The sequence below is a fragment of the Trachurus trachurus genome (assembly GCF_905171665.1).
Source record: "Trachurus trachurus genome assembly, chromosome: 10".
Lineage (NCBI taxonomy): Eukaryota > Metazoa > Chordata > Actinopteri > Carangiformes > Carangidae > Trachurus > Trachurus trachurus.
The window spans coordinates 7874064-7894215 of NC_139894.1; the positions used below are offsets into that span (position 1 = coordinate 7874064).

The 20152-nt window shown below is 43.3% G+C and overlaps 1 protein-coding gene across 1 annotated transcript; it reads left to right on the forward strand.

Annotated features, from left to right (window-relative positions):
- The first annotated feature begins 6833 nt into the window (after positions 1 to 6833).
- etfdh (electron transfer flavoprotein dehydrogenase) lies at positions 6834 to 20047 on the forward strand. Its single transcript, XM_083981299.1, has 13 exons — positions 6834 to 7033; positions 7746 to 7904; positions 8600 to 8829; positions 9150 to 9231; positions 9844 to 9962; positions 10476 to 10553; positions 11004 to 11150; positions 11972 to 12112; positions 13389 to 13532; positions 15194 to 15362; positions 16030 to 16212; positions 16646 to 16867; positions 19270 to 20047. The coding sequence occupies exons 1-13, from the start codon at positions 7003 to 7005 to the stop codon at positions 19431 to 19433; spliced, it is 1869 nt and encodes a 622-aa protein (XP_083837425.1). The 5' UTR covers positions 6834 to 7002; the 3' UTR covers positions 19434 to 20047.
- Positions 20048 to 20152: the final 105 nt, after the last annotated feature.

A 20152-nucleotide genomic window follows, 5' to 3' on the forward strand; every position in this document is an offset into this window, starting at 1 on the left:
TTGGAAAATAGTATAGTTTACTTTAAACAATAACTCAGCCAATTGTGCACAATAAATATGAGTAGGCTACAGTATAAATATTAGGGAATTCATTGTTTATAGCAATGTGAAGTTCTCTGTAATGAAAAGGATATAGGTTCTAGACTACTTAATGATGTCTTTCCCTTAATTAACATTTCTTTTCTGAACCAAATCAATCTTTCCTTAGCCACAGGCTACGTGCCACAGGCCTTCAAGGTGGCTGTCATTAACCCTTTACTTAAAAAACCTTCTCTTGACCCAGATGTCCTCGCCAACTATCGGCCTATATCCAACCTTCCTTACATCTCTAAGATCCTTGAGAAGATTGTCCTGGAGCAGCTACATGAACATCTGCACAGCAACGAGCTCTTTGAAGCTTTCCAATCTGGATTCAGAGAACACCATAGCACTGAAACAGCACTTGTCAAAGTCTCTAATGATCTTCTTATAGCTTCAGACAGAGGTCTCGTCTCTGTTCTTGTACTTTTGGACCTCAGTGCTGCATTCGACACCATCGACCACAGCATCCTGCTGCAGAGACTAGATCATGAAATAGGGATTAAAGGGCCCGCCCTGAAATGGTTTAAGTCATACTTATCTGACAGGTTTCAATTTGTTAATGTTAATAACGACCATTCAGAGTATAGCAGAGTTACGCATGGTGTACCGCAGGGTTCAGTCTTAGGGCCAATCCTCTTCATTCTTTACATGCTCCCATTAGGTGGCATCATCCGGAAGCATTCAATCAATTTTCACTGTTATGCGGATGATACGCAACTCTACTTGTCCATGGAGCCAGATGACAGAAGCCGGCTCATCAATCTGCAAGACTGTCTGAAAGACATTAGATCCTGGATGTCCTCTAACTTCTTGCTACTGAATTCAGATAAAACTGAGGTCATTGTGTTTGGACCTAAACATCTCAGGGACACTTTCTCTGATCAGATCGCTACTCTAGATGGCATCACCCTGACCCCGAGTACAACCGCGAGGAACCTTGGAGTCATTTTTGACCAGGACCTTTCCTTCAGCTCCCACATAAAACATGTGACTAGGACCGCCTTCTTCCATCTGCGCAGTATCACTAAGATTAGGAATATTCTCTCCCAGAGTGATGCTGAGAAACTAGTGCATGCATTTATCACTTCTAGGCTAGACTACTGCAACTCTCTCCTGTCAGGATGTCCGAAAAACTCTCTAAAGAGTCTCCAGCTGGTCCAGAATGCCGCAGCGAGAGTTTTGACAGGAGTTAGGAAGAGAGAGCACATCTCTCCCACCTTAGCTTCTCTCCACTGGCTTCCTGTAGGATTTAGAATAGACTTCAAAATCCTTCTGCTGACTTATAAGGCTCTTAATGATAAAGCTCCATCCTATCTGAAAGAACTAATCATTCCTTACTGTAGATGTGCATGAATGAGGGAGACTGGGGACCGTTACGGTGAAACACCCGTTAGCTTTATTAGCCCATAATGAACAACCACAACAACCACGCGTACCCAGCATTCCCCGCGCCCCTGACGTCATCACGCTGTAGCAGTAACATAGCAACTGTCAACACAGTCTACATCCCCCTTCTTAAGTTATATGTCAACGAGCACATAATAGAAAATAGCACAGGCTTGCATATAAAGAAACCCCAAGCATTATAGAATGAACATGGGTTATGCATATAATGTGTAAATGCAAAACATGTAACATATCTGTCTTTTTTTTTTTTTTTTTTTTTTTTTTTTTTTTTTAGAGTGTCCAACAGTCCATTCAGCCAGAACAGGCTGCAACATGAGGGGGGGTCAAATGTCAGTGTGCCTGCACATCACAGAGCTGGTCTGTGACAAAGTCCTTGTAGAGAGAGCTGGGCCTTGACGCTCTCCCTGAGCGAGTAACAATCATAGGCCGCTGTCCCTGTGACAGTGCTGGTCCCACACTGTCATGTTGTGGGCTTTGTGGATGTGCGATTGCGGCAACAGCAGGTGGATCCCCTGCCGTGGAGTCAGACACATAGGTTTCAGGTGTCTGAAGTAGGTGGCGTCTGTTCCTGATATATGTAGCATCTCCAGCCTTGACCTGGTAACTATTGGGTTGTGGTGCTGTTCCTAGCACTGTTGCCAGCCTGTCATGTCCTCTCTGTGTCTGCATTCTCACTGTCTGCCCAGCCCGCAGTGGAGCCAGCGGCCTAGCTGACTTGTCGTAGTAGGCTTTTCCTCTCTGTCTCGCTTGTGTCAGGGCCATTTGGACCTGTGTTTCTACTCTGGGTGAGTACCTGGCTTTGGTCATGGGAATGAAAGCCCTGGTGCGCCGAGAAAGCAGGCATTGAGCTGGCGATGGCAGCTTGTCCCTGGGCATGTTGCGTAAGCTGAGGAGAGCTGCATCTATGTCCGTTCCATCTCGTGCACATTTCTCCAGCAGGTGCTTTGCTGAGCGCACAGCCCTCTCAGCAAGCCCGTTGGACTGAGGGTACAGGGGACTGCTGGTGACATGACAGAAGTCCCACTTGCGAGCAAATTCCTGGAACTCCCTACTTGTGAAGTAAGCAGCATTGTCTGTCATGAGTTGCTGTGGCACTCCGTGAGTAGCAAAGTGGCGTTTAAGCTTGGCTACAAGTGTGGCACTGGTTGTTCCTGGGAGACGGTCTATCTCGAACCAGCCAGAGTAAGAGTCAACAAGCACAAGATGCTCCTTTCCCTCCCAGTCAAAAACATCTGCTGCAGTGAGGGACCACGGTAGGTCAGGGATGTCATGCAGCTGAAGGGGCTCTTTAGGCTGGTGTGGCTTAAGAGCATTACAGGGGGCACACCTGGAAACTTCTCTTTCAACATCACTGTAGATGGTTCCCTATATGTGTCAGGCCAGCCTGCAGCAACGACCTCAGAGAGACGCCGGCACACAGGATCAGCCAACGTCTCACGCTTCAGTTCCTCAACCCTGTGTGAGGAGAGGATGTCCACCACCATGACCTCGTACTCCTCCATTTCCTCAGCCTGGTCAGTGGAGGGCAGATGTGCACGGGAGAGAGCATCAGCGACGTAGAGCTCCCTGCCCCTCTTGTAGATGACGTCGAGGTTGTAACGCTGCAGGCGGAGCATCATCCTTTGGATGCGTGCAGAGGCTGTGTGAAGTGGCTTTTTTAGTATGGTAATGAGCGGCTGATGGTCAGTCTCGACAGTCACAGCCCGTCCATATATGTAGTGATGGAATTTTGTGCAAGCGTAGACAAGGGCCAGGAGCTCTTTCTCGATCTGAGCGTAGCGTGACTCAGTCTCTGTGAGGGCCCTTGAAGCGAAAGCCACCGGCCTGTCGTTTTGGAGGCAGACAGCACCCAGTCCGTGCTGCGAGGCGTCAGCTGACAGTACAACAGGTTGGTGCACATCAAAGTACCGCAGCACTGGGGGACCTGCGATGAGTTCTTTGAGTTTGGTGAATGCCGCTGTGTGGTGCTCCAGCCAGCACCAGTCTACATCCTGGCGCAACAGCTCGCGCAGGGGCGCTGTGGTCTCACTGTAGTCTGGTATGAACTTGGCCAAGTAGTTGGTCATGCCTAGGAACCTTTGGAGACTGCGCTTGTCCTCCGGCGGGGAAATCAGGCGGACGGCAGCGGTCTTGGCAGGGTCGGGTTTAACACCCTGGTTGGTGAGCAAGTGACCGACATAAGCAACCTCCGTGACCCTGAAACGGCACTTCTCAGGGTTCAGTCTGAGATTGACAGTCCGTATCCTGTCCATGACTTGGCGGAGACGTAGATCATGCTCCTCCCTCGAGCGGCCCCACACCAAGATGTCATCGATCACAATTGCACACGGCTGTCCTTCGAAAAGCTGCTCCATGCACCTTTGGAAAACTTCACTCCCCGTGGTGATGCCATAAGGCATTCGCAGGAAAGCATAGCGGCCCACAGGAGTCATGAAGGTGGTGAGTTTTGAGGACTCTTTGCTGAGCGGCACCTGCCAGAAACCACACTTAGCATCTAGAATGCTGAACATTTTGGCATCAGGCATGTCAGCGATCACCTCTTCCACAGTTTTCAACGGGTGGTGTGGTCTGAGGAGGGCTTTGTTGAGGTTGACGGGGTCGATGCATAGTCTGATGCTACCATCTCGTTTGCTCGCAGCCACCATGGCTGAAACCCATTCAGTGGGCTCCTGAACCGGTGTGATGACTCCCAGTCGGGCCATCCTATGCAGTTCTGCCACAATCCTGTCCTTCATGGCCAGTGGCACCCGTCTCGGAGCGCATATAGTGGGGTGCACGGTGTCATCCAGGCGCATGTGATACACCACAGGCAGCTTACCGATGGTGCTGGTGTCAAATAAGTCCTTGTACTCTGTCAGCTCTGGCGCTTCCTGCTGGACGACAGCATGCACCTCTGGTCCAAAAGTCACGTAGCCGAGTCTGACACTGTCTCTGAGACCCATCAATGGCTTGACGTTTCTGTCCACAACTTGGAATCGCAGCAAACCGCAGCTAAAGTTCATGTCTGCCGCACCAAGAGTCTGGATTATGTGACCTCCGTAGGCTACAAGATTTGCTCTTTTGCTGAGGTTGATGTGAGCAGTAGGATCAATGTGCTGAAGAAGAGCCCTGGATATGACGTTGCATTTGGCCCCAGTGTCAATCTTTACAGTCAGTTGTCTGCCAGTGTTGCAAACAGACAGTTCAGCAAACCTTTCATCTTGCTCATGCACATCCTTTGGCTTGTCTATGCTCTCACAGTAAAACATTTCTACAGTCTCGCAGCGAAACACATCAGTTGGCTCTTGCGTTGGCTGCGTGTCAAGTTCACTCACGTGTGTGTATCTGCCCCGGCGTGCAGTGGGGGGCGGAACCTGCCCTGGCCTGTTGGCGGCAAACGATTTGCCCGATCTGCAGCATCTTGAGAAATGGTTCATTTTTCCACATGTGTTGCAGCGCTTGTTGAGAGCTGGACACTTGTTTCGGTCAGGTGCGTGTTGACCGCCGCAGTTTGTGCATGGGTTGAATTGCACTGTGCACACCTCTGCTTCCCTCTTTAGTTCTCTGTTGCCCTTCTCAGATTGTTCATGTAGCATGCAGATTTCAATGGCCGAATTTAGTGTCAGTTTCTTTTCCTTCAACAGCTGTGCACGGACAGCGTCACTTTGAATACCACAGACCAACCGGTCTCTTATCAGTTCATCATGCAGTGTCCCGAAGTCACATTTCTTGGCCATTATTTTCAGCGTGGAAACATATGACTGGACTGACTCGTGCTGTTTCTGGTCAGTAGTGTTGAATGCATGTCTGTCCATAATTACGTTTTTTACTGGCAGGCATAGTTCCTCAAATTTCTTTACCAGCACGGCAGGGTCCTCGCGATCTTCGTCGTCCGCAAAATCAAACGTGTCGAATTTATCCAGTGCCTCCGGACCGGCGAGGTTGAGAAATGTGTAGGCTTTCACTTTCTTACTAGCCGTTGCTAGCCCGGCGTTGCTGTAGACGTGCCATTCCCGCTTGAACTTCTCCCAGTTGTGAGCGATATCCTCGTTAAAGACGAGCGGGTCAATCCGGCGGAGTCCTTGTGCCATCTTAGATTAAGTTCGGCTCACTTCTTACACCATGTAGATGTGCATGAATGAGGGAGACTGGGGACCGTTACGGTGAAACACCCGTTAGCTTTATTAGCCCATAATGAACAACCACAACAACCACGCGTACCCAGCATTCCCCGCGCCCCTGACGTCATCACGCTGTAGCAGTAACATAGCAACTGTCAACACAGTCTACACTTACTGTCCTACCAGAGCACTCCGCTCCCAGAACGCAGGTCTGTTAGTGACTCCCAGTATCTCTAAAAACAGACTGGGAGGTAGAGCCTTCAGTTACCGGGCTCCTTTACTGTGGAACCAGCTCTCTCCATGGGTCAAAGAGGCAGACACTCTAGCTACATTTAAGTCTAGACTTAAGACCTTCCTCTATGACAGGGCTTTTAGTTAGGGCTGGTTCAGGTAGCTCTGAACCATTTTATAGCTACGCTGCTATAGGCTTAGACTGCTGGGGACACATCTGGTTACACAGAGCCCTCTCCTTTCTCCTCCTCTCCCCCTGCTAACATTTCCATATTCCGCACATTCTGTGACAAACTGTAAACTGTTTTCTTGTCTGTAACAACATCTATTGCACGTCTGTCCGTCCTGGGTGAGGGATCCCTCCTCTGTTGCTCACCCTGAGGTTTCTCCTGTTTTTCCCTGTTAAAAGGGTTTCCATGGAGTTTTTCCTCAGTCGATGTGAGGGTCTAAGGACAGAGGATGTTGTTACGATGCCATGTAAAGCCCTTTGAGACAAACTGTTTGTAAAAACGGGCTATACAAATAAAATTGCCTTGCCTTGCCTTGCCTTGCCTTCTATAACATCCCATGTTATGCTTATCTGTCTTTTTCTGACTTGTTGGATTGAATGGTGGAAATTTTGTTTTGCATACCACAATGGGCTGCATGGTGGTGCAGTGGTTAGCACTGTCACCTCACAACAAATGTTTTTTTTTTTTTTTTTCATAAAATAAAATGAAATAAAAAAGAAATACTAAATTAATGAAATAAAATAAAGTAAAGGTCAAAGGTCAAATTCCTAGACTGCACTTCACTGCTGCGAGCCACCCTTTCACCGGTGGACGGTGGTGGCCCAGTAACCTCGTATGGCCGCTGTAACTCAACACCTGATTCCTAAACTTCACCTTCTCGGATTTACCCATAGGATTTACCACAGCTGCGCTGCGCGCTGACGTGTGGAGATCTACAGTTACGTAGACACGTCACCGCCGACGTAGCAGCAGCAGCAGCGGCAGCAGCAGCGCAGCGTTGTGACGCTCTCCAATGTCCATGTTATGAGACGTATTTTGTAAGGTCCAGCATTTGTTTGCAGAGGCTGCCGGGTTACACAAGCTCCGCACTGGCGACGAAGTGAGGGCACCTGAGCTTCACTTCGGCTCCTTTTACAAACACAAACCGCTGTTCACTTTAGAGAGTTCAAATAATGTTTCCAGCTGGCAGATACTCAAGTCAAGGTACGTGAGCTAATGGCTAGTTAGCCAAACTGTTGCGAGTTTGTCTGTGGTGTTACTCAGCTGCTAACTTAATTTAACCAGCTGTGGTGTCTCCTTGCTTTATTATTGTTTACAGGCGATAAATGCTGACTAACGTTTCCATATGATAAACTTAAATTTGCCTGCTTTCTGCACTAGCACAAGACTACATTAGCTTGCTAGTTTGTGTTAGCATCATGCTAAAATGTAGGTGAAAGTTGAACTATTATGTAGGTCACTTGTACAGTGTCCTTGTCATGGATTATACGATCCGTTTATAGCTTTTCAGGAAAATACCGATGTCGTTACTCAGTTATCATTGACTTGACTGTATTCGGATGAAAAAAGGATCTCAAATGGGAACTTGGAGTTTGAACTTAGCTTAGCAGCAGTCATATTACAATCTGCTAGTTAGCATGGTGCTACAGCTGCAAATAAATAGTCTTGACAGCTGCTTGACACGTTACCTATTACTTCAGCTACTGAAATAGACGTTTGTTTGTCTCTGTTGTGTGTTGAAGTGTCATATTTTCAGAGGTTCAAGCTGCAATATGTTGTCTAAACTTTAAAGGTTTGTTGTTGTTATTTAATTGAACTTTTAAAAAGGCCCAACTAACCCAATGAGCACACTTCAGCTATATTGCCACCGGTATGAACTGGTGTTCTTGACTCGGGGTTGTTCTCCCTCTTGCAGCCCACAGATGTATCAGGGCTTTGAGAACAATACCGACAGAGCATGCTGCCCCCCAGCTGTACACAACACTACACAGAAGAGCATGCTCTTCAGGAACAGCACCCCGCATCACAACACACTACACCATCCATCCTCGGGATAAAGATTCAAGATGGGAAGGTAAGACACACTGCACTGTGTAGATGCAATGGAGAATATATTGTTATTGTTATTGTTATTGTTATTGTTATTGTAAGGACCAGTGGTCAAGATGTTTTCTCATCATGTTGTTGACCAAAGCCAGACATGCTCTGGGCACCCTCGATGGGACTGGACTGTTTCTATCAGTCCAGTCTTCTTAACCAGGTGTCTGATGTGCAGGCACCTGCACTCATGTTTTTGATTACTGTGTCTGCACAATAAAGTTGTGTGCATCTTGACAGTTATAGGTATCAAGAAAGTATAATCTGGATTTGTGTCTCTCCTTTGATGACCTCCTACAGTAGTATTGCACCCCATAGATTATTGTACAACATCCATTGAAAGATGGTGGTTAGACAGAAATGTTCCAAGCTCCCAAATCCAAGAACTGCAGAAAAAGTGTTTTGTTAATAACATCTGAACCAGTTTATAACATTATTTAACATTTTTAAGTTAATGTAGGTTTTCCTTTGCAGTTTAGCAAATGCATGTATTGCTAATTATGAGTTTCATGTTGATAGTTATCGGTAAATAAGTCCAAATAAGTGTCATCTTTCTATTTTGGATTAAGTTTTGCCAAGTGAAGTCTGAGTGCAGTACTTCTATCTTTAATGGTTCATAAGGCTGGTGCACTTGTCCTTTACTATTCCTTTTTAAATAAAAATATTTTCCAGGGGTCGAAATGGAAAGGTTTGCGGATGAGGCAGATGTGGTGATTGTAGGTGGCGGCCCTGCCGGCCTGTCAGCTGCCATTCGTCTGAAGCAGCTTGCTAACGAACATGAGAAGGAGCTGCGAGTTTGCCTTGTGGAGAAGGCATCTCAAATTGGAGCGCACACTCTGTCAGGAGCCTGTCTGGAGCCCTCGGCACTCACTGAGCTGTTTCCTGATTGGAAGGAACGAGGAGTAAGTGTTTCAGCATTTCATTTCATCAACATTTTGGAGTTTGGTGAATAGACTGTTGTCAACAAAGATTTCCTTCCTGTAGCACAGCATTTATGTAGCAGATGCTTCATGTTGTTCTATGTTGTGTAATATGTTTTATTTTGTGACTGTACTGTATGCAGTACAATAGATCCATCGTCATTTGTATGCATGTGTATGATTAAGCATTTGAGTTTATATTAGAAAGCTGTTTTGAATCTCAAGGTGTTTCATTTATTTATTGATATGCACAAATACTTCTGAAGGCAAACTTAACAAGACACATTGTGTTTTCAACTCAGGCACCTCTCAACACTCCAGTGACTGAGGATGTGTTCAGCATTTTAACAGAGAAATACAGAATCCCTGTCCCCATGTTGCCAGGTAAGATCCTATGATATCCTTTTGGAATAATAATGGTATCTGATGCTATTTAAGCCTCACTGTTGCTGCAGCAGACAAAGAGTATGTTTTCACATTTATGGTTTTAGTGAGATTTGGGGGGGAAATTGCTTCTAACAGAAGAACTAAGATTGAACTGGAGATTTTAGCTTCAGTGCACATGACCTTGACTTTAATTTGTAATCTTGATAGTTTAAGTTACTGATTGATCTTTTAAATGTGATATTTACACGACAACGGACTCTATGCACAGCTCCACTACTTCCTGAACTTAATGCTGCTCCTTTATTTTCTGTCTTACATTATTGGACAAACTGATTAATCCAGGTGTGTTTGAGTAGTCACAATGGTCAGACACACCTGGATTAATCAGTTTATCCAATAATGTAAGACGGGAAACAAAGGAGCAGCATTATAGTAAGTTAAGGAAGTAATGGAGCTGTGCATAAGAGCCCATTCTGCTACAGATGTATTTATGTTTTATTTTCAAAGGGAAAATGCTGCCCCATACATAACCTCTCAACCTGTATTTCGGCTTGTTATAAACTTAGTAATAACACTGTGACCTCAATGCATGGATTTCTATTTATGCAGGTCTGCCCATGAATAACCATGGTAACTACATTGTGAGGCTGGGGAACTTTGTTCGCTGGCTGGGTGAGCAGGCTGAGGAGCTGGGAGTGGAGCTGTATCCTGGTTATGCTGCAGCTGAGGTGAGTCATTGAATTTCTTTGATGTACCGCATATTTTTCCCTTTTCTCCCCTCGCCTTTATCTCTGAAAATGTTCTACAGTTGGTGCAGCCATTGTTTCGGCTTTTGTTGTGAAGATCATTAGTCAGTGAAACCTGCCTGATTTTTGTTGTTGTTTGTAGTGTTGTATACTCTCTATTTAATTAAAGTTGTTTAGTTTGGCCTCATTCCACTCAAAAGTGGAGAGCAAACTTTTCTACATTTCTGAGAACAAGTTCTTAGTTGTATGATCCAAAAAATCATCCAAAAAGACCACAATAATTGACAGTTTTTTTTACTTTAACAGCCTAAACGATGCATTGGGTCCGTCATTTCTGGCTGATCAGATTGTTTTGCCTTTTTATCAGTGGAAATGTTGATGTACCATGCTAATCAGATGTACAGTGCCCCTTTTAGCTTCACTAGATTGTAATAGAAAATGTGCATAGTCCCATCAAATTAATGTTAACCTTTTATCTGTTTTGCTTTTGACAAGGTTTTGTTTCATGAAGATGGAAGTGTAAAAGGAATTGCCACCAATGATGTGGGCGTGGCCAAGGATGGCTCACCAAAGGTACTGTGCAGTAAAAAGTATTTTCAGTGCTCTTCTGCTTCTTCGGGTAATGCCAGGTTCTGACTAAGGAAGACTAAAAATAAGTATTTGACAAGGCAGTTGATCATTTTACTTTATACAGTTTATCATAGTTGATGGCAACCAATGCCCCATCTGGAAAACCTCATCTCACCTTGACACTAAAACCACTAGGCAGGCCAGGTGAAGGAAAAAGACAGTGAACTCTGTGTCCTCAAAACACTATTCTGTTGTTACCTCATTCTTCTTCCCTGGCCGGCTTTGTCAGACAAAATAGTCTGAAACTGGCACAGAAGGAAAATTGTTGTTTTTCTACCACGTTTTGTTGTCCTATGCACAGAAAGCAATTGGACAAATAATTCTCAAAATTACACGCAGTTGCTTCTCATCCAAGAAATATGTGTTTGTCCTCCTGTTTCTCTCTTGCTTCAGGATGTTTTTGAGAGGGGAATGGAGCTGCACGCCAAAGTCACGTTGTTCGGAGAGGGCTGTCACGGTCACCTGGCCAAGCAGCTTTACAAGCAGTTCAACCTGCGGGAGAACTGTGAACCACAGACCTATGCCATCGGCCTCAAGGAGGTAGATAACATGTACCACCCACATCAAGCTAATGCTGGATGAAACTCTGCTGCTGCTCTGTTCTTGGCCTACTTTACCCCCAACCCCCCCACTTAATCTGCTTTATCTGATTATTCTTAATGAGTCATATCCATTTTGAGGAATCTGATAAAAAGTGGATGGTGGAATGTTCTTTCTGTGCTGAATTCACCATCTGGCCTAAATTTCAGGTTCACAGTATGAAATAGAAATGCAACCACCTGATCTCCACACCAATACTGCTTGAGATCAAGAAAATGATCTGCTGTCAATAATAGTTGTATAGAGTTACCATAGTAACTCTCTAGTAACTATTTAAACCTGCTGCCTCTTGTTAAAGCAGAAGTAAGTGGAATGTTTGTGTTAATATAAGTCTTAAATCTTCCGACAGCAATCACTTATATAGAGTGTTTGGTCCAAAACACGGGTCTGTCAGTCACTCTGCTCTGCTGTAAGCCGAGGAGAAAACTTTCCTTGTATCCTACAACCTTTATCCAATGAGGAGAGAGAACAGCATAAAGGGGCAGTCCTCTCTGTGTGTGCAGCCAAGGGATGCGTGTGAATGTGGTGACGTAGGGACGAGGGCGGGGACTGCTAACTCCATCAGCTGACAAGAAGTTGGCCAAAACGACCGGATCACTTACTTCTGCTTTAACATCGTCTTTTTTTTTTTTTTTACTTTGATGGAAACATAACTTGTCTTTTCATTTCAAGGCCAGACATGGTCAGCTTGGATCTGAAAGACGTAGAAATGAGTGGAAGTTAATCAATTTTCTCCGTCCTTCCCTCTTTGTTTGTGTCAGGTGTGGACGATTGATGAGAAGAAATGGAGGCCGGGCCGAGTGGAGCACTCTGTGGGCTGGCCCCTGAACAGGAACACTTACGGGGGATCCTTCCTGTATCACCTGAATGAAGGAGAACCACTAGTGGCCTTGGGCTTTGTGGTGAGAGACTTTGCATTCAGTTTTATAAATGGAAAAGTAACAGTTGAATAGCATTCATGCAGTAACTAACTGAAGGCGTATTCTTACTGTATTGTATAGAATGTGAGGTCATGAACAGTTTGTTTATTTGGCTTTGTGAATAAAGAACAGCCAGTAATATCACTCATTGCAAGTTCAGTTTAGTCTTTGCAATTAATGGTGACAACCACAGTGGAGATATACTATACTTATGTACTGTAATTGCAAGATGTGCATGTGTTTTATCTGTTGCACAGTGTGTGTTAAAATGTGTTACGTTTTTGACAGCCACAGTACCCCTAAGGTAAAATTAAAAGAAAAAAAACTTAATTAAGACATTAAACATGACTTCGGAAGTCATCATAGCTTGTGAACTGGGACAGTTGCTCTTTTAGTAGCAGACCTGATGGGTCAGCAGTGGTGAAATGCTTTTTCCACTGAGCATTAATTGAGTTCAATTTTACTGTTTTAGCACTGATTGATATCCAGCACATTGACAGCATCAGCTCTGTCCTGATTGCGGGTTTTTGGTTGTTTTGCTATGAAGTGAATCCCAGATTTTAGGCACAGACTGTGTGTACTGGACTCTGTCCAGTCTGTATTTTGTTTACTTTATTGATTTATTCAGCGCAGACTCTCTCCACTTCCTGTTATTAAGAAACTTCCCCATGTTATTATGTCACTGCCATTATTCGACTATATGTATAATTTACCAGATGATGAGCTACAGTTTGTGTTCAGACTGGACTTTTTTTTTTTGTAGTACTAAACCATAGACTGTAGAAGGTCTAACTGTGGAACCACAACATTGAATAGCACCTCACAGAGTCACTGCTGTGAGTTTCTGGCAGGTTCCACCTCCCTGACCAAAGCTTTACTTGTCTAGTCAGACAAAGAGCACAGAGAAGTCGTTGCAGTTCTTCACTTATTACATTGGTTACACGCTCCCTTAGACCTTTAACTTGTGAAAGGACGACCTCAGAGGACCTCAGAGACCTAGTTGGCTGTTTGTTCTGACATTTACCGTGAGCACTGATCCCTGTAAAGACACTGAGGATGATAAAAGCAGTCTGAGTATTCAAATGAGGTGTTTCAGGGTTTTTGCACATCCTACACACTCAAAGCTTTCATAGGATAATCATTATCTAGTTTTTATATAAAACTAATCTTTTTTGTGACTTCAACAAACAAAAGAAAAAGAAACTGTAACTATATTAAATGATTTAAATTTAAAGCAGCAAATCTTTTCACGCTCCAGGTCGGGCTGGACTACACCAACCCTTATCTGAGCCCCTTCAGAGAGTTCCAGCGCTGGAAACACCATCCGTTTGTAGCGCCCACTCTGGAGGGAGGACACAGGATTGCATATGGAGCCAGGGCCCTGAACGAAGGAGGAATACAGGTATTATCAATGTGAAGTAGAAGGACAGTTCGGGCATAAAGCGTGATTGTCAAACTTTTTATATTTTTAACTTTTGTTCTACAAGATAAAAACCCTTGAGTCTTTTAGTGCCATAAAGCTGACCTAATCCAAAAGTGACAAGATTGAGTGTGAGTGGGGCTCTGTCTTCAGGGAAATAAGAAAAAAGACGTACTCCCAGTTTATGTTTGTGAACTACAGACAAGACCGCAGGGCATGGCTTTGTTAAACTTTTCATCAGTTGCTTAAAGTTATTCCTTCTTTCATATTAAAGTGGAGCTGTCGGCAGAACGTAAAATATAACATCCTACTTTGTCTGCAAACTCAGCTGATCTAAATCTTTTCACTACTATTGATACATGATTGTGTTTTGGTCTTTTTATTGTACACCCAATATGCTTGTGAGGCTTTAAATGTCTTCTGAAACTTTAACACAGGGATAGATAATGTTTTGTCGATATACAAAGTCACTACTAGGCATAAAAAATCACAGATTAGAATATGATTAAAGGAAAGAAACTTAATCACAGATGGGGGATGTTTGTCATATCATCTATAGACCAGATGTTACCTGGTGTCAAGTTTCACAGTTAGAACAAATTTTGATAATAAGCCAAACCTGTATAATAGTTGATACATTTGTCTAATTAACAGCACATGTATTTATTTAAGTAAATAAAGAGTATTGACATGAAAAAGTCTGATGAGTAAGTGGGGGCATCTGCTGTGAAAGCCAAGGTTTTCCAAACATGTCCAACTGGTAGGAGACTCCAGTTGGAGACCTTGAGCACAGTGGAGGGATTATATCAAACCATCTGGTCTGGGATCACCTCAGGACCCTTCAGAAGGAGCTGGGTGTTGTTGCTAACCTGCTGCCACTGTGACTTGACTGAGATAAGTGGCAGAAAACTGATGTCTAGATATAAATACACAGCTCTTTCATTTCAACAAAATGTGAACCTTTTACAAACACAGATGCACAAAATTTTTTTTATTTAAAATATACAGCACATTCTGCTTGTGTATTCACACCGTAATTTATAGGTTTATAGATAAATGTTGACCTATGCACATAACGGCCGAGCTTGTACATGCAATTATCCAGACAACCAATCGTGTACGAGCAGTGCATTACAATTACTCATGCAGGTACGGGTCAGGAGGTTCAATCAATGTTCACATCAGACATCAGAACTACTGTAACTTTGACCTTGGTGGCATTGTTGGTGCTGGATGGCCTGGTTTAAGTATTTTCTAAAACTGCTGATCTCCTGGGATTTTAAAACACACAACAGTCTCAAGAGTTTTTACTGAGAATGGTGTGAAAAACAAACAAACAAGCAGCTCAGCAGGACCAATCTGCAGAAATAGATTGTGACGCAATCATGTCAAGATGGAGCAGAATCTTAAAAGAAAAGTTCCCAACATCTTGTGCAACGGCACAAAGAGAAGCATTGGGACTGTTTTGAGAGCAAAGGAAGTGTTGGGAAGTATGGTGTTCTTAATAAAGCGCAATACAGTGAGTGTATTTACTCGAGATACAGTACACTGAGCAGCTGTCATGTTCTTGAAGTTTAAGATCTCAGAAAGTAGAACGCAAGAAAGTTGTAATTGAGCTCAAACTCTCTCCTCGTCCTCTCCAGTCTGTCCCGAAGCTGACTTTCCCTGGAGGGCTTCTGATTGGCTGCAGCCCCGGTTTCATGAACGTCCCAAAGATCAAAGGCACCCACACGGCAATGAAGAGCGGCATGCTGGCTGCTGAGGCCATTTTCCCCAAAGTCACCGCTGAGAGCCTGGATTCAGAGACGACAGGTGCAGAATTTAAGACCCATTAATAATCATTATCGGAGCAGCTGTAAAAAGTTGCATTTCATTTTTATTTCAGTTCCACTCTTAAAAGCAAAATTCTTTCAAAAATCTCACTGAACGAGGGAAATACAACATGGAAAAAGATTTCAACATAATCACAAGTTACATAACCATAAACAGAGCTGTCAGGTAGCAGCATGTGTCGGCTGTGCAGCGTCAGGCAATAAACTCTAAATATCAGTTTTTACAGCAAAAGGAGAAAACTTTACACTAGCATTGTTGGTGTATTGGTGTTTGCTGTGAGAAACTCTGGATGAACACCAGCCACAGTGACATGATTACTGTTCATAAAGTCTTGGTATTGACAAATGCTTAGCGAACAAATAGTATTACAATAATTTGAAGTGTTACACAGCAAAGTAAAATAATGACAGATCATTTCAATACATATTTGTGCTGCTTAAAACATGACAGAATTACATGGGAAAATATAAAACATCACAATGGAAATCTCTAAACTCTAAATGTACCTTAAATGTAACCTCCACACCTGGAAATGCATTGAAATCTATTGAAATTAAAAAAAAAAATTTACCCAGTGAGGTGGGGATGGATATATTCAACTTGACAACAGCAGAGTAAAATATTAGTTTTTTCTTTGTCATTCCAGGACTCAATGTGTCCGAGTACGCCGACACCTTGAAGAACTCTTGGGTGTGGAAAGAGCTGCACGCAGTGAGAAACATCAGGCCGTCGTTCCACAATTACTTTGGCCTGTACGGTGGCATGGTCTACACCGGGATTTTCTACTGGGTCTTCAGAGGGAAAGAGCCATGGACACTTAAACACTGCGGTGAGTATCATTCAGCAGAATGGATTCATCGCTGGAAAAAAAAAAAAAAAAAAAACAGCTTTAGAAATGTTTAGCTGCTCATCGAAGACTCGACAAAGAGCCCATTTTAAACACAAAGAGTAACATGAGATTGAAGGATTTACAAAGGGTGATGTGCTTCTTATATTGTAGATTCTAACAAAAGAAAAAAACAGCAATGTATTTGCAAACAGAATAAAAGTTAAATGGCTCTAGCTGTAGCCAGTAGAGCGCCCATACCCTCAGCTGAATGTGGAAAGCATATTACATAGGAGGTGGGGCACTATAGATTTTTCCTTTGTTTAGCCGTGCTGCAGAGCGCCAGTGGGTTCTCTGCAGGTGAGTTATGAGGTCGTCTTATCTCGGCAGAGAAAATCAACATTTCGTAACCGGCTGCACTCTATCTGTCTGTCAGGCCTTGATGCACACCAGCTGAAACCGGCTAAAGATTGTACACCGATCGAGTATCCCAAGCCAGACGGCAAAATAAGCTTTGACCTGCTCTCCTCTGTGGCGCTGAGCGGCACCAATCACGAGGGGGACCAGCCCCCGCACTTGACCCTGAAGGATGACAGCGTCCCGGTCGACAGGAACTTGGCCATATACGACGGACCCGAGCAGCGCTTCTGCCCTGCAGGTAAAAACAGCACAGCCTCTGAATGTGTCTGTCAGAGCGGAGATAAGTCGTTCTTCTTCTTTTCTTTTTTTCCCCCTCTTTTGTGGCATCTGGCTCACACAATATGACTCAGTGCTCTGAATGTGACTTCATATGATCCATGTTTGCAAGGCCTGAGAGGTGAGACCCTGCAATTTTGTGGAAAATTTCTGCAAATTAAATAGTGTTCCCGGAGGACAGAAAATTAATCTGCTACGATTTTGACAGTTGGTTAACATTTCAAATCAAGTTATCAAGGCAAAAATACCAAACAGCGAGCCAACTATAAACCTGAATTGGCCCCCTTATTACATTGTAACTGACATCACAAATCACAAGACATATTTTTAATAGGATCTATATGAGACTCAGTGACGTGTGGACACATTTAGGTGCTTTACCAAAGTAGTAAGAAAAGACATTTCTCTGCAGAGCCAAACATCTTTCTTTGCCTGTGTGTGACTAACAGTGTGTGTCCTCTGTGCATCCGCCTGTTACTCCCTTTGATAATTCATCCTTGAAATAACAGTGCAACACTTTACCACTTACCACAGACCAGAGCGCTACTTAAATAATGTGGGCACTGGACGGGAAAATGACAACTGTGTCGATCTGACACTTTGCTTTGTGCCTGGTGCTGCTTTTGCCAGGTGTGAGATGGAGCCCTATTATGTGCAAACTACAGGTTATCGATGCAGAGACACACACCATAAAGAGAAATAGATGTAGATCGTACCTCCTCCTTTTTTTTCTCTCCACCTCACAGGGAGGTGTACGTCACACTTTGAAACAGAACAACTTATCAGATTAATTGGTAATGAAAAATGCCCAAGTCCCTGTGGTATAATTGAGTGTTTTTGTGTTGAGTGTAGTGGTTCCTGAAACTGAAACTCGCATTCCTGTGCTCATACTAAAGAAGGACTGAAATCAACAATAACAGCTTTTTATTGCCAATTATTTTTCCAATTAAATGTTTGGTTTGTAAGAAAAAAAGGGAAATGTCACAGCTCCCCAGAGGTTGGTAACTCATCTTTTGTCAAACCAAACTGTTTCAAATAAACTGAGACAAAATCATAAATCATCAAACGTTGTCTTTTTACATGATTTCCAACAGATGTTTCAGGTGCTGTTCTCATTCGAGGCAGAGATTAGCACAGTTCGATCTGGAGATGAGTTTTAAAAGCACCTAAAATGCTGCTCTTGGCCAACGACACACTTTGACTTTGGTGTTATTTGGAGATAAAAAATGAATCAAAGTCAGAGTCGGGAAGCGAGGAACAAAAAACATTACATCACCTTTGTACACACAAATTACTGAGGTGGAATTTTTTTTACTCTGCTCAGAAATACAAAGAAAACTTTTATACACAAAAAACTTTGATTATTTGGCTTAAAACCAACATTTTTCATGCAACAAATGGACAATGAATTTTTTTTTATCCACAGGATAAGAGTGTGCTTGTGCGTGTGTGTTGGCTTTGCCGTCTGAAGTTATTTGCTGTGTTTATCTCATTTCCAGTGAAGCAGTTGATTGAAAAGCTGAACTCTTTATTCAGTCTCAGACACTGGAGCTCTTTGAATTCTCTGGAAACTTTGAAACTTATTGATGGCCGTGCTAATGCGGACACAGTCCAAATGCATTGAGACAGCCGACCGCTTTGTAGCCCTCAGAGACGAGCCGTGACAAAGGGGGTGGGGGGTGGGGGGTGGGGGCTTAGAATAAAGCAGGGAAGCAATTGAAACGGTACAGACCGTTCAAAAGCAGCAGGTACTTGTATCAGCTGGAACAGCCTCACTGTTTCTCATTCCCGCCCTTATGAACCTGCCTTTTATGGTACATCAACTAGAATTTGTATTGCAGGCAAAACTCATTAAGCTGCCATTGTTGCTGCTGCGTCGTCTCAACCTGTGCTGTGACATTTTAGTGAGCTGTGCATAAAGACTTTCCATTTTTAATCACATTTGTGCAATTGTCTTGAAGTTCACGCTAAATTAATGAACTGATCAGCCAAATATACCCCAGTGTTTATAGGTAGCTAGATATTTTTGACCACACATCGGTTGAACGTCCCTGAAGTCTGTTAAACAAACAGCAGCTCGTGTTGTGTCGCTCCAGTTGTTGAAAAACCTGGAAGGTCTCTGAGTGCACCGAGGCTGTAGTGATGTGGCTTTAGATGAATGCATGACATGTGTCTCATGTGTTCATGTATTGACTCACCCGTGTCCCTGACCTGTTAGACAGCGAAGAGCCTATAAAGATGCACTGCTGTGTTTATTTTTTTCCATCTCTAATACTAAGCTTTCCTTTTGTCCCCACATCGTTTTTTCCTTGGTACATGTTTTCTGACAAGTTTCCCTTTCTCTCTTCAACAACCTCCCCCCAGGTGTGTACGAGTACGTTCCCGTGGAAACAGGAGATGGGATGAGATTGCAGATAAACGCTCAGAACTGTGTCCACTGTAAGACCTGTGATATCAAGGACCCGAGCCAAAATATCAACTGGGTTGTTCCTGAAGGCGGCGGAGGACCGGCCTACAATGGAATGTGAACCTCATACTTTTGTGTTTTTTTTTTTTTTTTCTTCAACCTTTTGTCTTGAGAAATGACCGTGAAGTACAAAAACATTCAGGATTACAGTACTCGTAATGTGCCTAAGTAGGGAACTGAATATAACCTGTAGCTGTTTGAGGATGCAAAAAACAATAATAAATCTCTAAGCCGTAAAGATTTTCGAAAGAGAACTGCATTGTGTCATAGAAATTAATTCTTAAATTATACAGTGCGGTACTTGCGTTTCAATGTGGCTCGCAGTCGCGGGTTATGAAACCCATTGATACAGGACCATTTTAAAAAAAGAAAACAAATCAAAATCAGCAGTTTTGTAGTTTTTGCATTCAGTTTTTATCACATTCACATTATGGGCATTTCAAACTGTTCACATGCAAAGTGGCTTTTCTAATAATAGTCTATTATAGATATACTTGAACTGTGTAATGGTATATAGTTCCTTCAGCTCAGTAATGGAACAAACGAACAAACTCTTCTTAAATTAAGGTTTATTTTAGCATTATTGCAGGTATATTTTGATCCACACAGTATTGTACATAGTATCGTTGATAATATAATATCACAGTAATAATGAATAAAGAACACTTGACTGCTGTCCTTTTTTGATTTATTGACCTTTGTAAAAAACAAACATAAATAAAAACAAATGGGTGTACTTTATGTGGCCGAGGATGCCGTGTCAAAAATGCCTTTTGTGAA

Coding starts and splice junctions, on each gene's coding strand:
- etfdh (XM_083981299.1), top strand. CDS start 7,003: ATGTTTCCAGCTGGCAGATACTCAAGTCAAG. Junction 7,034..7,745: donor TGGCAGATACTCAAGTCAAG/GTACGTGAGCTA, acceptor TCCCTCTTGCAG/CCCACAGATGTATCAGGGCT. Junction 15,363..16,029: donor CCTGGATTCAGAGACGACAG/GTGCAGAATTTA, acceptor TTGTCATTCCAG/GACTCAATGTGTCCGAGTAC.